The sequence below is a fragment of the Vipera ursinii genome (genome assembly GCF_947247035.1).
Source record: "Vipera ursinii genome assembly, chromosome: 2".
NCBI lineage: Eukaryota > Metazoa > Chordata > Lepidosauria > Squamata > Viperidae > Vipera > Vipera ursinii.
Window position 1 is genome coordinate 107314704 of NC_139513.1, and position 13557 is coordinate 107328260.

General features: G+C 39.8%; 1 protein-coding gene across 1 annotated transcript in view; it reads right to left on the bottom strand.

The window, feature by feature from the left end:
• Positions 1-13557, bottom strand: part of CACNA1A (calcium voltage-gated channel subunit alpha1 A) — a gene marked incomplete at its 3' end in the record, with an annotated part of 290392 nt that overhangs the window by 81099 nt on the left and 195736 nt on the right. Inside the window, exons 32-34 of the mRNA XM_083351756.1 lie at positions 3274-3390; positions 2753-2818; positions 274-389 (exon numbers count right to left, since the gene is read on the bottom strand). Coding sequence (XP_083207882.1) covers positions 274-389; positions 2753-2818; positions 3274-3390 — 299 coding nt within the window. The remainder of the gene's footprint in view (positions 1-273; positions 390-2752; positions 2819-3273; positions 3391-13557) is intronic.

Genomic DNA, 13557 nt, shown 5'->3' on the forward strand with positions numbered 1-13557 from the left:
ATAACTTATTGACTATGATGGATGAATCGTGATAATAACATTTTTTTTCTTATACAGAACTGAGTCTAGACACTTTTTTGTAGAACTAAGAAATAATTTCCATTACATTGTCTATTGAGCTACCAATTTAATTAATTGAAGAAATGGCTACAGCTTTATCTAGCAGAAGAAACTAATTTTTGCACTAGATGAAGGCTTGGTAAGCATAAGGGCTCTTGTTATCACAGCACTTTAACATGGTTTCCCTAGTGACGTATAATGGCTGAGCCTCACCTAAAAAGAAGCATCAAAGCTTGAAAGAAAGTGCGAAAATTATTATGCTCAGTGATGGCAGGCAAGTCATCCTCAGATATATCCTCATCATGTTTAATGCTAATATTGCCAAAAACCTGAAGAAACAAAGATAGACGCAGATTAAAAAACTTGCAATTCTCGAATGCAACTGAGGAAAAAAAAAACACAAACATTTTGGGAAAAGTAGGCACCATTCTCTTATGGAAAAATCAGAAACATACGGTAACTATTTCTCAAATATAAAAAATGAGGGCAACCCTATTCTTTGAATGTTCCCTACGTAGGAAACTCTTGCAGATGAATACTACAGAGGTTCTCTTTCAGCCCTTCCCATCCTTCCTCCCTAATAGAAAAGGGTTGGAACTAGTTATAAGTCAGGAGCTGTGGAAAAAGGATAGTCCAAGGAAATCCTGAAAACATATTAGGCTAAAATTTTTAGGCTAAATGTGTAATCGGGCTATTTTATACCACTACTTAAACATTGTTTTAAAATGGGAGAGATACTACACTAAGCAACTTCAGACTATACTAGAATATATGGAGCAAGCACTAACAGGTTGCAAAGGAGATAGGTTGTAGCAATAATGTCATTGATTAATAATATCTCAATATTATGGGTTTGTCAATAAACAGATCTATGGGTTTGTCAAAAACAGATCATGCCAGACAAACCTTATTGCATTCTTTCACAAAGTGACTAAATTAGTGGACCAGCAAAATGCTTGGACATAGTATATTTTCACATAGTATACTTTCTTTAGTAAGTTATTTGACAAAGTAGATCACAAACTACTTCTTGGTAAGATCGAAGAATGTGGGATAGACAGCATGACCACCATATGGATTTATAACTGGCCGCCAAACTGCACTCAACGTGTAGTCCTCAATGGAACCACATCTAGATGGAGGGAAGCATACCGTGGGGTACCCCATGGTTCTGTCTTAGGCCCAGTACTCTTCAGTAGCTTCATAAATGATTTAGATGAAGGGGTAGAAAAGGAACTCATGAAATTTGCAGACAACATCAAGCTGGGGGGAATAGCCAACACTTCAGAAGAGCTCAAGATCTGGTATTTGAGGGGCTGTTACAGAGAAATGGGGGTCAACTAGTTTGCAAGGCAGATGAGGGCAGAACAAGAAGTAATGGAGAGTTATTGAGGAGAGATTTAACATATAATTAAGGAGAAATTTCCTGACAGTGAGAATAATTAAACAGTGGAATGGCTTGCATCTAGAAGTTGTGGATGCTCCATCACTGGAGGCTTTAAAGAAGATATTAGACAGCCATTTGTCCGAAATAGTATGGTCTCCTGCTTGAGCAGGGGATTGGAACTAGAACGGGGCTTTTCCACTGGTGGTATGTGTACCACCTGTGTTACATTGGCACATGGCAGGTGGTACACGGCCCTGCCCTGCCCAGCCCAGCCCAGCCCAGGTAGCGGGGGAGGGAACGAGCCAAAGTGGCGCAGTGCAGGACTTGCCTTGAGAGAGTCCCAGGAGCTGCAGAGCTGCTGGGGTGAGGCAAAGGCCCCAGGATCAGCACTTCCGGCACACCCAGAAGAAAAAGGAGGAGGAGGGGGTGGAGACAGGAGAGGCTATAAAAGGAGGCAGTTTGGATGGAAGAGGGAGAGAGAAAAAAAAGACGCAGCCTTGGGAGGAGGAGGAAGAATCAGCTGAAGCTGCACCGAAGGTAAAAAAAAAAAAGAGGAGGAGGAGGAGGGGCGAGAGAGGAGAGGACAAAAAACAGGCCAGGTTTGCACACGGGTGGCAGCGACAAACAGGTAAGAAACACAGCTGGGGAAGGGTCATGGCATGAGAGTCCCTTCCTTCCTTCCTTCCTTCCTTCCTTCCTTCCTTCCTTCCTTCCTTCCTTCCTTCCCTCCCTCCCTCCCTCCCTCCCTCTCATTGTCCCTTCCCTCCCTCCTTCCTTCCTTCCTTCCTTCCTTCCTTCCTTCCTTCCTTCCTTCCTTCCTTCCTTCCTTCCTTCCTTCGTCCCTACCCTCTTTGTCCCTTCCTTCCTTCCCTCTCCCCCTCTATGCCCAGGAAGGGACAAGGGGAGGGGGACAGGTTGCCAGTGCAGTTGGTAGCTGTGCTGCCGGTGGCCATGGCATGCAGAGGCTGAGTCAGAGGAGAGCACATGCGCCTCAGCCTCTGCGCACACACAGGCAGGTTCAGCATGTTGCCCGTTTGCCTCGCCTGGCCGCTCCACGTGATGAGAATGCGCTGCTACCGAAAAGCCCTGGACTATTAGACCTTCAAGGTCCCTTCCAAGTCTGTTATTCTGTATTCTGTATTCTTCAGGGTTCTCTGCACTTGCCCAAGGCAGCACAGCCTTCCATAGGGTGAGGTCTCTCACATTCAAAAGGCCTAAGATAAAACCAGTAGGGCTACCAACCCTAAGCCATCACAGTACTCCTGCAGGAAGCATAACAATACTCTGCATGAGATAGTGGCTTACCTGCATTCCTATAATGGCGTAGATAAAAAACAGCATTGCAATCAGCAAACACACATATGGAAGGGCCTGATGGAATGAAATAAAAGCATATATTTTCTAAATTTATTTTTTAAAAACAATCACACTAGTTTTACTGGGAATATGGCACTTTGCTTCTTACAAACTTTAGTCGTTCCCGAAGACTCACTGCTGTTTTTTGCTCAGTGCAATAATAATTAACTGTATTAATTCTTTTTTTAAAATAATTCCTGTTGCATACTAATATGACTACAAAGGTTTTGCTGTGACTGCTTTTATGTAAAAACATGAATTCTTAGAAAAATATTCATGAGATATAATTCCATTGGCACCATGATGAAGCTCATGTTTCAGAGTTACAGTTAATAGCTAGAGATTGAACAGAAATGAAAGAGGCAGAGTGGTAAAGAGGCCAGGTCTGAGTCATTAGCTTTTACATCTTTGTATTTTTACTCTCTGTCCCAAACACTTTCCATTAGCAATTCAGTACCTTTGATCATTACCTTAAACGATTGGACAAAGGTCCAGAGCAGGATGCGGATGGTATAGCCCTGTCGGAGCAGCTTAATGAGACGGGCAGCTCGAAACAGCCTCAGGAAACTCAGGTTGATGAAGTTGTTCTGGGGAGATGAAGGAAAAATATACAGGCAAGATCAGAATGGGGTGCAGAAACTAAAGATCCAGGAACTGGTTAAGAAAACAAATTCAAACCAACACTGCACTGGTTAGTATAATTAATAAGGGCAATTAAATAGCAAAGAAAGGAAGAGAGTAATCCATAAGTTAGTTGTTAACATTATGATTGGTTCTGATTGGGTATCTTTATTATTTTAAATCTTATTTTACCAGATTTTTTTTTAGTAACTAAAGGTGCATGGACTGAAGTGAAATATAAAGGAAAGGAATAGAAAAGAGGGTCACCTCCAACCCCCAAATAATCTAACTGGAAAATCTGTGATAACTCATCAATATAGGTATGCATCTTGTTAAATTATCCACAACCAAATACTCTGATTTTTTATATATATACAAGTAGGTAGAATTTTACTATGTGGCTTCAAGTTACACGTGTTTAGAATATGTAAAGCTGGAAAAAAAACAAAAGCAAGACAAGTGTCCTGAGAAAGAGACACTTGAGGGATGACTGGAGAACTGCAATTAAATATATAATGCTCTGGATGTAAAATGCGTCTGTTAGCCAACGAAGAAATAGGTACTAGCAAGTAATCTGCAGCTAAATGTTTTTGTTTTTTGTTTTGCTTCTGGCAAAGTAGAAAAAAGAATATGCAGCTTTGGATTTACCAGGATGCATTTTTACTTGTTTTACCTGACACAGAGCAATTGAGAGTTGTAAATATTCAAAGAATATGAAGGTTAAGTTCAAGAACCTATGTTTTAGATCCACTAGAGATGGTTAAATATATTTGAATCACATCTTTAGTTGATGCACAATGGACCCTTGATGGCTCACAAATTAATCATATGGGAACTAATTTTGCTGCATTAGATACAAATAAATATTATATAATGTAGTTTCAGTTATTATGATCATGGTTGACAACCCTGCTGATTCTAGTAAATCAAACAACTTCTATGATGTCGCTTCATGATGTGATATTGTTGTATGAGCCTCTGTTTCTATGAAATATACATTGTAAGACTAAATGTAGCTTTATAACAGGTGCTTCAGAGCCCATTATAACACAAACAAACTTTCAATAAAACTGTACACAAAAAAGACTCAGACACTACATATGCCAAGAAGTGATGTGGATGTTCAATATATATCTGACTTCGACTTCAAACAAAGATAAAAGAATTGCCATGCAAGTTACAGGGTAGACATTATAAGACATCTAGTATTTCAGCTGAAAATCTCTATGTAGGTAAGCTTTACTACTTCTCAAGAAACTACTTGCTACATATTGTGTCTCTGTGTGATTTTCAAGAAGCAATAAGTTCTACCATCTTCAACTCACTAATAAGATTTTTTGCAGTTATGCAAGATATAAGAATAGTAGCTGTATGACAATATATAAAGGGAGTCACACTGAAATATTAAAACTGCCAGACCAGCATAAATTGGCCTTTATGCAGAGGGAATGAGAGACAGGCAGAGTAAGTGACATGCATGTTTACTGAGGAAAAGTGACGTTCACTCTGCTCATGAACCTAGTTTACAGGTTATATGACAGCTATAGTCACTATTCAATAAGAACATTGGACATGGCACACTCATTCCTTCTAACACTCCCACTGCTAGTTTTACTCTCTCTCACACACACATTTTTCCTAATCTCCAAGTTAATAGTGCCAAAATTTGATTTTATACACCTTGAAGCTATGGTAGGATAATGTCAGCTTAATGGGCAAATACTACATTTAAAACAACAGAGGTCATGACTTAAGGCTTTCTCATTATTGGGTGGAGACATGAGAAGAGTGGGGCCGTGAGCTATAATTTTAAAAAATACTTTTAGAAGGCAACCGACATGCAGACACCAACAGACAAACCAAATCATAAACCACATCTGAATATTAGTATCTTAAATTATTTTTTCCACTAAAGAAATATTTTTAACAATTTATTTACACTTCCATTAAATTACAGTTCAGCAAGAAACATTCTTTATTTGGTTGCAGGAACTGAACTGAGGAACAGGGCTGCGAATGCAGCAATTTATACCCTGGCCTCTAGGCGGCAGCCAATAGGTTTAAAGCAACCTATTGCCGCCCTAGAAGCAGCCAATGGCAGCGCTGGAGACGGGTTGTCTGAGGAGCTGGGAGCTGTTAACCAGCTTCCCTGCTTGAGCAACCTTCCAGCAATTAACCTCACGTGATATTCCCAAGCAAGACAAAGCCCAATACATTACAGAGACAAACTGATGATTTTGCTTCTAAATGCTGCCCTAAGGCATCTTTGTTCGTGGGCTTCATGACTAATTATCTTTCTCAGATATTAGAGTAAACACATCATCTAAGAACAATATTTAAAGCCACCCAGAGGATTTGATCGGAGCAGCAAATAAATCTAATAAACAAATAAACAAGGAATTTGTACTTAGACTTTGTTTTGGACAGATTTCCATTTGGCATAAAGCAGACTCATTAACATTCCTATCTTATTCAGGGAAGAAGAACCCATTCTCCAAATCTGATTTATCTAAATACTTATTCGGAAGGATATTTCATATTTTTATCCTAGTATAAGCTTTTAATTGGTCACTATCTACTTCATCCTAAGTGTGAAAGGCAATTCTAAAAGGCAGGCACATGTACACAGAAGGAATACATATAGATTAGGGATCTTCCTGTCACCAACACGCTGTTTGATGTCTGGAAAAGGAAAGATGACCTATATGATAATACAGCTGCTAAAAATTTGAAAGGAAATAAAAGGCAACAAAAATATCCCCCAATTGGTCACTGTGTTGACAATGGCAAAGTCTCTCCTCTGAGAACCTCTGGATGATAAGAGGGAAGCCATCCCAGTTCCTTAGCAAATTGGCTGGGCACTTCTCAGGAACTAGAATTAGGCAATAATTTACCAAAGCTTCAAAGGAAATGTTGCAAAAATAATTTTGCAGCATTTCCTTTGGAGCCTAAGCTGAGCTAACAGCTAATTACCCCATCACCACAGTTTTACCAAAATGTCTTACCTGTTTTAATCAGCTAGGATAAATAAAAATCATTGTCCTTGTGGATGACCTATGGTACAAACCAGAGGGGAAACATTTCTGGGAGTTCTTTCAAAAGATCAGAAAGACAGAACACAGTACACCTCTGAGTTAGCTGACTGGGACAAGATTTGGCAATACTCTTTAGTTCCAGACATACAGTACACAGACTTTATACGATGGTACTATAAACTACTCTCTCTTTAACCATATGGCCAGTAGTCTATATCATAACATTTTACTCAATAGCCTTTACGTAATGGCTTAGACATGGCTCAGATACTTGGGCTGATTTGTCACCAGTATGTGGATGATAGCTAGATATATTTGATAGTTATACTGTCAACTGGAATCTAGGCCGACTTTGAAAAATGCAAGACAAGGTGTCCTTTAAGCTATGGGAATGGTAGGAGAAAATGCCAGATTAAAGCTGCCAAGAGCAGAGAAGGAAAATGTACTTTTATATCCACAGGTTCTGTATCCTAATATGCAACAGATTCTAATCTAACCATTCCACATAGAATATCTGCCAATTTTAAGCCAGGGATTGTTACAATGAGGGCCACTGTTTCTAAACCCAGTTTTCCTCCTGCATGGTTGAGCAGTGGTAGAGGATTTTGATGCTTTCCACACATATCACTAATATTCAGATTGGAATGTTTGTTTCAATGTCTTAATACAGCTTATTAAAATTTGTATTTTATGAGCTGCTTTTGAAAATGTTTTGGAAACTGTGTCCAGTACAGAATATTGCAGCCAGATTGTTATTCAGAACTTTGGTACAAACTGTCCTTTTATTGCTCTTTATTCTCTTCAGAATCTCTGTTTCTGATCACAAATCTGGGGCCTGGCAACATGAGAAGGTTCCCCCAGGCACCTAACCTGAGATTTCACGAACAACTATCAGATTGTAAGCAAATTAATTTACTAGGGTATTTTCCTTTAATGTAGGAGATAGACCTGCAGAACTTTCAAGTCCATGCAACAAAATAACCAGCTGTGATTAATATGCATCCTGACCTATTGGTCTGGATAGCATTCCATATTCCAGCTCAGTCAGAAGAAATGCCTTGGCCAGCTTTAAACCAAGAAAATATATGAGCCTGCCTATTTGGTGAAAATATCAGTTCTAAATATACTATTGTCATTTCAATTGGTGGCAATACAGAATACACCTTAACAGAGGTGAACATGCTTTGGAACTTCATTTGTTAGGAAATCACTGGGCTCTAATTTGTTGTTTGGTATTATATAAAATTGTATTACATAAAATATTAGTATTTATCAACCTCAGTATTTTTTAATATTTAATTTTGATACTTTAAATATGCTGCTTTGAAAGCTCTTTTGGCCAGAAATGAACAATAAATAAATATTATTTACAAGTATAGTTACATTCACTATTATGACTTTAGGCTGAGTAGTCTGCACTGTAATAAAGGAAATTTGTTTGAATTTTACTTTGTAAAAATCAGCTAAATTTCTAGAAAGGACAACGTGTCATCAAAATCTGAAGACAATCGATGTTTGGTTTTTCATTAGCTTTCAGTATAAGATAATTTTGCTGTCAACGCTGCTAACATCGGATGTTCTTGCTTTGACAACAGATGGAAATGCAGCCATTTTACTCTTTTGCTTTTAGAGTTAGTTGATGCTGGGGGCGGAAAAAATATGGGTCTCTTGCTCTCTGCATGGATTATAAAGGTCTGAACCTGGTGAGTGTGGAAAATAAATAACCCCTTCTCCTCCTGAAGGATTTACTAACCCACCTGCCAAAGGGGAGTATCTTCACTAAGTTGGACCTGAGAGAGGCATATTACCGGGTGAGGATAAAGGAGGGAGATGAGTGGAAGACTGCTTTTAACTGTCCCATGGGGAGCTATCAATACAAAGTCATGCCATTTGGACTACAGGGGGCTCCAGGTGTCTTCATGCAACTGATTAATCAGGTGCTACATGACCATTTATACAAAGAAGTTGTGGTGTATCTTGATGATATCCTGATATACAGCACGAATATGACTGACCACATAGAACTAGTGAGAGAAGTGTTAAAGAAGCTGTGGAAGGCCAAACTTTATGTCAAACTATCAAAGTGTGAGTTTCACCAGACCCGACTAGATTATCTTGGCTATAGAATTTCCATTGAGGGTATTGAAACTGACCCATCCAAAGTGAAAGCCGTGATTGAGTGGCAGTCCCCAAAGACTTGCAAACAGCTCTAGAGCTTCCTAGGATTTGCCAACTTCTACTGTCAGTTCATCCCCTCCTTTGCCGAAATTGCCCTACCCCTTACGGAATTACTAAAAACAGGTAAAGAGGGAGGGAAGCCGTGTCCGAGCCAACCACTAGCATGGACTATGAGCTTCCAGACCAGTTTTGAGAACTTAAAAAGACTATTTGCGGTCGAACCAGTCTTAAAGCATCCCTGCCCAGGGAAGCCCTTTGTAATTCAAGCCGATGCCAGCGACGTGGCTGCTGGAGCTGTGCTACTGCAAAAAAACCAAAGTGGGACCCTACAACCCTGTGTCTACACCTTGAAAAAATTCACTGAGTGCAAAAGGAGGTGGGCTGTGTGGGAAAAGGAGGCCTTCACGATCCACTGGGCTCTGCTAAACTGGAGACACTATCTAGAAGGGAGCAAGATGCCTTTCTAGGTATGGACTGATCACAAAAACTCCCTGCAAATTGTCCCCAAAACAAGTACGATGGGCACAGTACATTTTAATCAGAGCCTTGGTGGAGCAGTGGGCTAATGCCTCCTTAAGTAACACCAGCTGCCTGCCATTAGTGCAGGTTTGCATCCCACCAGGCTCAAGGTTGACTCAGCCTTCCATCCTTCCCAGGTAGGTAAAATGAGGACCCAGATTGTTGGGGGCAATTAAGCTGACTTTGTAATAATGCCGCTTGGTGTGTGTGTGAAAGCCCTAATAAGCAGGCATATACATAGAATGAAGGCTACTGCTAAGCTTGTAAGCCGCCCTGAGTCTTCGGAGAAGGGCGGGATATAAATGGAATTAAAATAAATAAAAATAAATAAATAAAATAATTTCACCCTAAAGTACATACCAAGAGGAAAGAACCTCTTTGCTGATGCTTTATCCAGATTGCCCCAGTACAAAAGCCAGCGTGAAGAGGTTAACGAGGCAATTATCTCCAATCCACAAACTGCCTCTCAACTCACGCTGCACAGACTACCACCTTTAAGAGCCCCAAACCCCGATGACTCTGGGGCCAAGAAAATAAAGCGAGAGCTCCTCACTGACCAATGGTTCAAGGACAATCAAACCTCCCTAACATGCAGGGATGGTTTGACTTACAAGGGGGGGAAACTATACTTGCCAGAGACCCTCTGCCTTAACGCTCTCTGGCACGGCCATGACTTAAAACAGGCTGGGCACTTTGGATATTTGAAAACTACACCTCATCGGCCGGCAATTCTGGTGGCCGGGATTGAAATGGGATGTGGAAAACTATATCCAGAGTTGTACTGTATGTGCCACCATGAAAAGAATCCCAGGGAAGTCCCCTGGGTTGTTGCAACCGGTGGTGGACCCTTCCCAACCATAGGAAGAAATTGCTATGGATTTTATAGTAGATCTACCTGAAAGTAGGGGAAATATAGTCATTTGGACTGTGATAGATCTGTTTTCAAAGCAGGCTCACTTTATTGCCTGCAAACAACTCCTGTCCGCCCAATGACTAACCAAGATGTTCCTGAAACACATTTACAGATTACATGGTGCACCAAAACGAATAATCTCTGACGGGGGGGGTGCAGTTTACAGCTATGTTTTGGAGGAGTTTTCACAAACTAATTGGCTCATCTCAAGGACTATCATCGGCCTTTCACCCATTTACCAATGGGGCAGCTGAATCTGCGAACTCAATGGTGGAGCAATATCTCCGATGCTATGTGGATTATCAACAAACGAACTGGACTGACCTCCCTTTTGCAGAGGTGGCTTACAGTAACTCTGGCTTCACTGGCTTCACACCGTTTAAAGTGGCCACAGGAAAGGAATTCAGCCCAATATCCGAATATCCCCAAGGACCCTCCACTTCCAGACTCTTGATCAATGGGTGAGAGGGTGGGAGGAGGTCTGGAAAACCATGAAAACTGCTTTGAAAAAGGTTTCCGAGACATACAAAAAACAGGCAGATAGGAAAAGGGCTCCTCAAAGGACATTTCAAGTTGGGGAAAAGCTTTATCTGTCGACTAAATATTTATAGCTCAAGTTACCTAGTAAGAAGTTAGGACCAAAGTACTTAGTACCCTTCCCCATTGTAAAGATCATTAACCTGGTCACGGTAAAATTAAAACTTCCCAGGCTCTTAGTGAAAGTTCATCCTGTTTTCCATTGTAGCCTGTGGAAACCTTTTCTGGATTCCACCTTAAGACCTCCCCCTAAGAAGGCACCTGGACCTCTCATAGTGGCAGGACAGACTCACTATGAAGTAAAGCGTATTCTTGATTCAAGAATTTTTAAAGGAAAATTGCAGTATTTAGTGCAATGGAAGGGATAACTGTTGTCTGAGGCCACTTGGGTGAAATCTAGTGATGTGAAAGCTGACAGACTCATTAATAGATTCTATAAGAAACAGCCTAACAAACCAAGAGGTAACCCTAACCTATGAGTTGATTTGCATTACAGGATTTGTCTTTTTTGTAAGGGAGGCCGGATGTCAATGCTGCTAACATCGGATGTTCTTGCCCAGATGTGGGAATCCAAGGTTATTGCGCCCAGAGTTGATAAAGATTTGGAAGGCTAGAGAACTGGGGAAGATTATTAGAGGTCTGGAGGCTAAAACATATAAGGAATGGTTGCTAGAATTGGGTATGTCTAGCTTAATGAAGAGAAGGACAAGGGGGGACATGATAGCAGTGTTCCAATATCTCAGGGGCTGCCACAAAGAAGAGGGAGTCAAGCTATTCTCCAAAGGGCCTGAAGGCAGGACAAGAAGTAATGGATAGAAACTAATCAAGGAGAGAAGCAACCTAGAACTAAGGAGAAACCTCCTGGCAGTTAGAACAATTAACCAGTGGAACAACCTGCCTCCAGAAGTGGTGAATGCTCTAACACTGGATGTTTTCAAGAAGAGACTGGACAGCCACTTGTCTGAAATGGTATAGGGTTTGTTGCCTGAGCAGGGGGTTGGACTAGATGACTTACAAGGTCCCTTCCAATTATTATTATTATTATTATTATTATTATTATTATTATTATTATTATTATTATTACCCTTCAAGCAAATTGGGGAATGTGATTTATGACTGTTAATTGGAGGAGGGAATTGTGCTTTGTGCTCAGGGGAGGGAAATTCAGTTTTTGGCTTTAACTATGTAGTGCTGATACTTTGTTTCTCGAATAAAAGATTCTTTAAGGTTAAACAACGCCTCAAAGTTCTTTTGAAGAATTTCATCTGTTGGAACCATGACATATGCTTTAATTAAATCTAAGAAGTATTATTGTATATAAATCACATTCTAATATAGCTTCATATTATTCCAGTAAATATCTATGGAGATTCTCAGTCAACCAGGTCATGGCTGTCCCCAAATGTGTTTTTTTCATGAAGCAACTGGACTTTTTTGTTTTTCTTTGAAGACGTTGTGCTTCTCATCCAAGAAGCTTCTTCAGAGGTGAAGAAGTTTCCTAGATGAGAAGCGAAACATCTTCAAAGAAAAACAAGAAAGTCCAGTTAATTCATGAAAAATGTAGCTTTGGGATATTATTCCAGTACTAACTCTAAGAGAAAATGTATTTTACAAAATGTTATTAAAAGTCTTTAGAGAAATACATTTTTATAAGCTTATTATTCCTTGGGGGTTTGATTTGGCTTTGATAACCTTTTCAAGACCAACAACCATTTCTGCAATTTCTTAGAGCGTTCTGAATTCATAGATTAACTAAAGCAGTACTTCCATCTGTAATCTCTTCCTTCTTTTGCAGAGTGTGTTAAATAACCCTTTCAATGCTAACGAAATGAATAATATCAAACTGCAAAATCTAGATTACATTTTTAAAAATTAAAAATAATATTGTTCCTATTAGTGTAGCTGTTTCCTCACCCCTTCTAATCTGGGCAAATTTATAGAATAACAAACAAAACAAAACCCACCAAACCACCTTATAAATTCTCAGGTACGTGCATGCTTTCACACACACAGTTTAATGAAAGGGAAGTAGTCAACCACATACACATAAAGTTTTCAATTTGTCATTGTATTTTCCTAATCCTGAGCCTCATCTTCGTTGTGCTCTATATTTTGTGAAAGGTGTTCATAACCTGATTCCTTAGTTTCTCTGCAGACAATACGAATATGATGCTGACTACTAGGCTAGCCCATGATGGAAGTCTGCATTTTAATGCATTTTAATCACTGAAAAGCAAGGTCAGTCTGATCATTCTAAAACCGTGACTAGTCTAGGGCTTTGTTACATTGTATCAACTTTCTCCAGCCTGGCACCCTACAGTGTGTAGGAATTCACATAATCCCCCCATATGATAGTAGAATATGTCCTGGATTTGGCGAAGGCAATGATGTACCATCTCAAAATGTATAATCAGATATCCCTCCTTGCCCAATTCTTGTAAACACACAGAAAAAGATTTGTTATTGATTCTTCCAGCCCCTTTTTCTTCACTTCAAAACTATTAAGAGAAGTTGCTTGATTGTGATACAGCATGAGGAAGAAATTGTGAGGGAGAAGTTCCATCTTGATTGAAATAATAACACTGCCTAGCTCAGGGAAAGAAAGGCTATGAATACTTTCCCTTTTTCTTTCCATGGGGTGAACAGGGAAAGGGCTGGAGATTGAATAGGGAAATGAGAAAGCTTCTTACTTCTTCTGCTGATTTGAAAGAAATAGTTATAGGAAGATCTGGATATCTGTACCTCTACACCTTGGATTAATTGAATGACCCAGCCACATTTGATATATATATATCTGATAAAGCAATACAAAAACAAGCCGATTAATGAAGGTTACATTAATCAGCTTCATCTATTGAGTATTTTGCATTCCTAGGAAATTTAACTTCTAGTACTACACTAATGGTTCTGTTCCGTTAGGATGTCCTATTTGACAGACTTAAATGCTAATT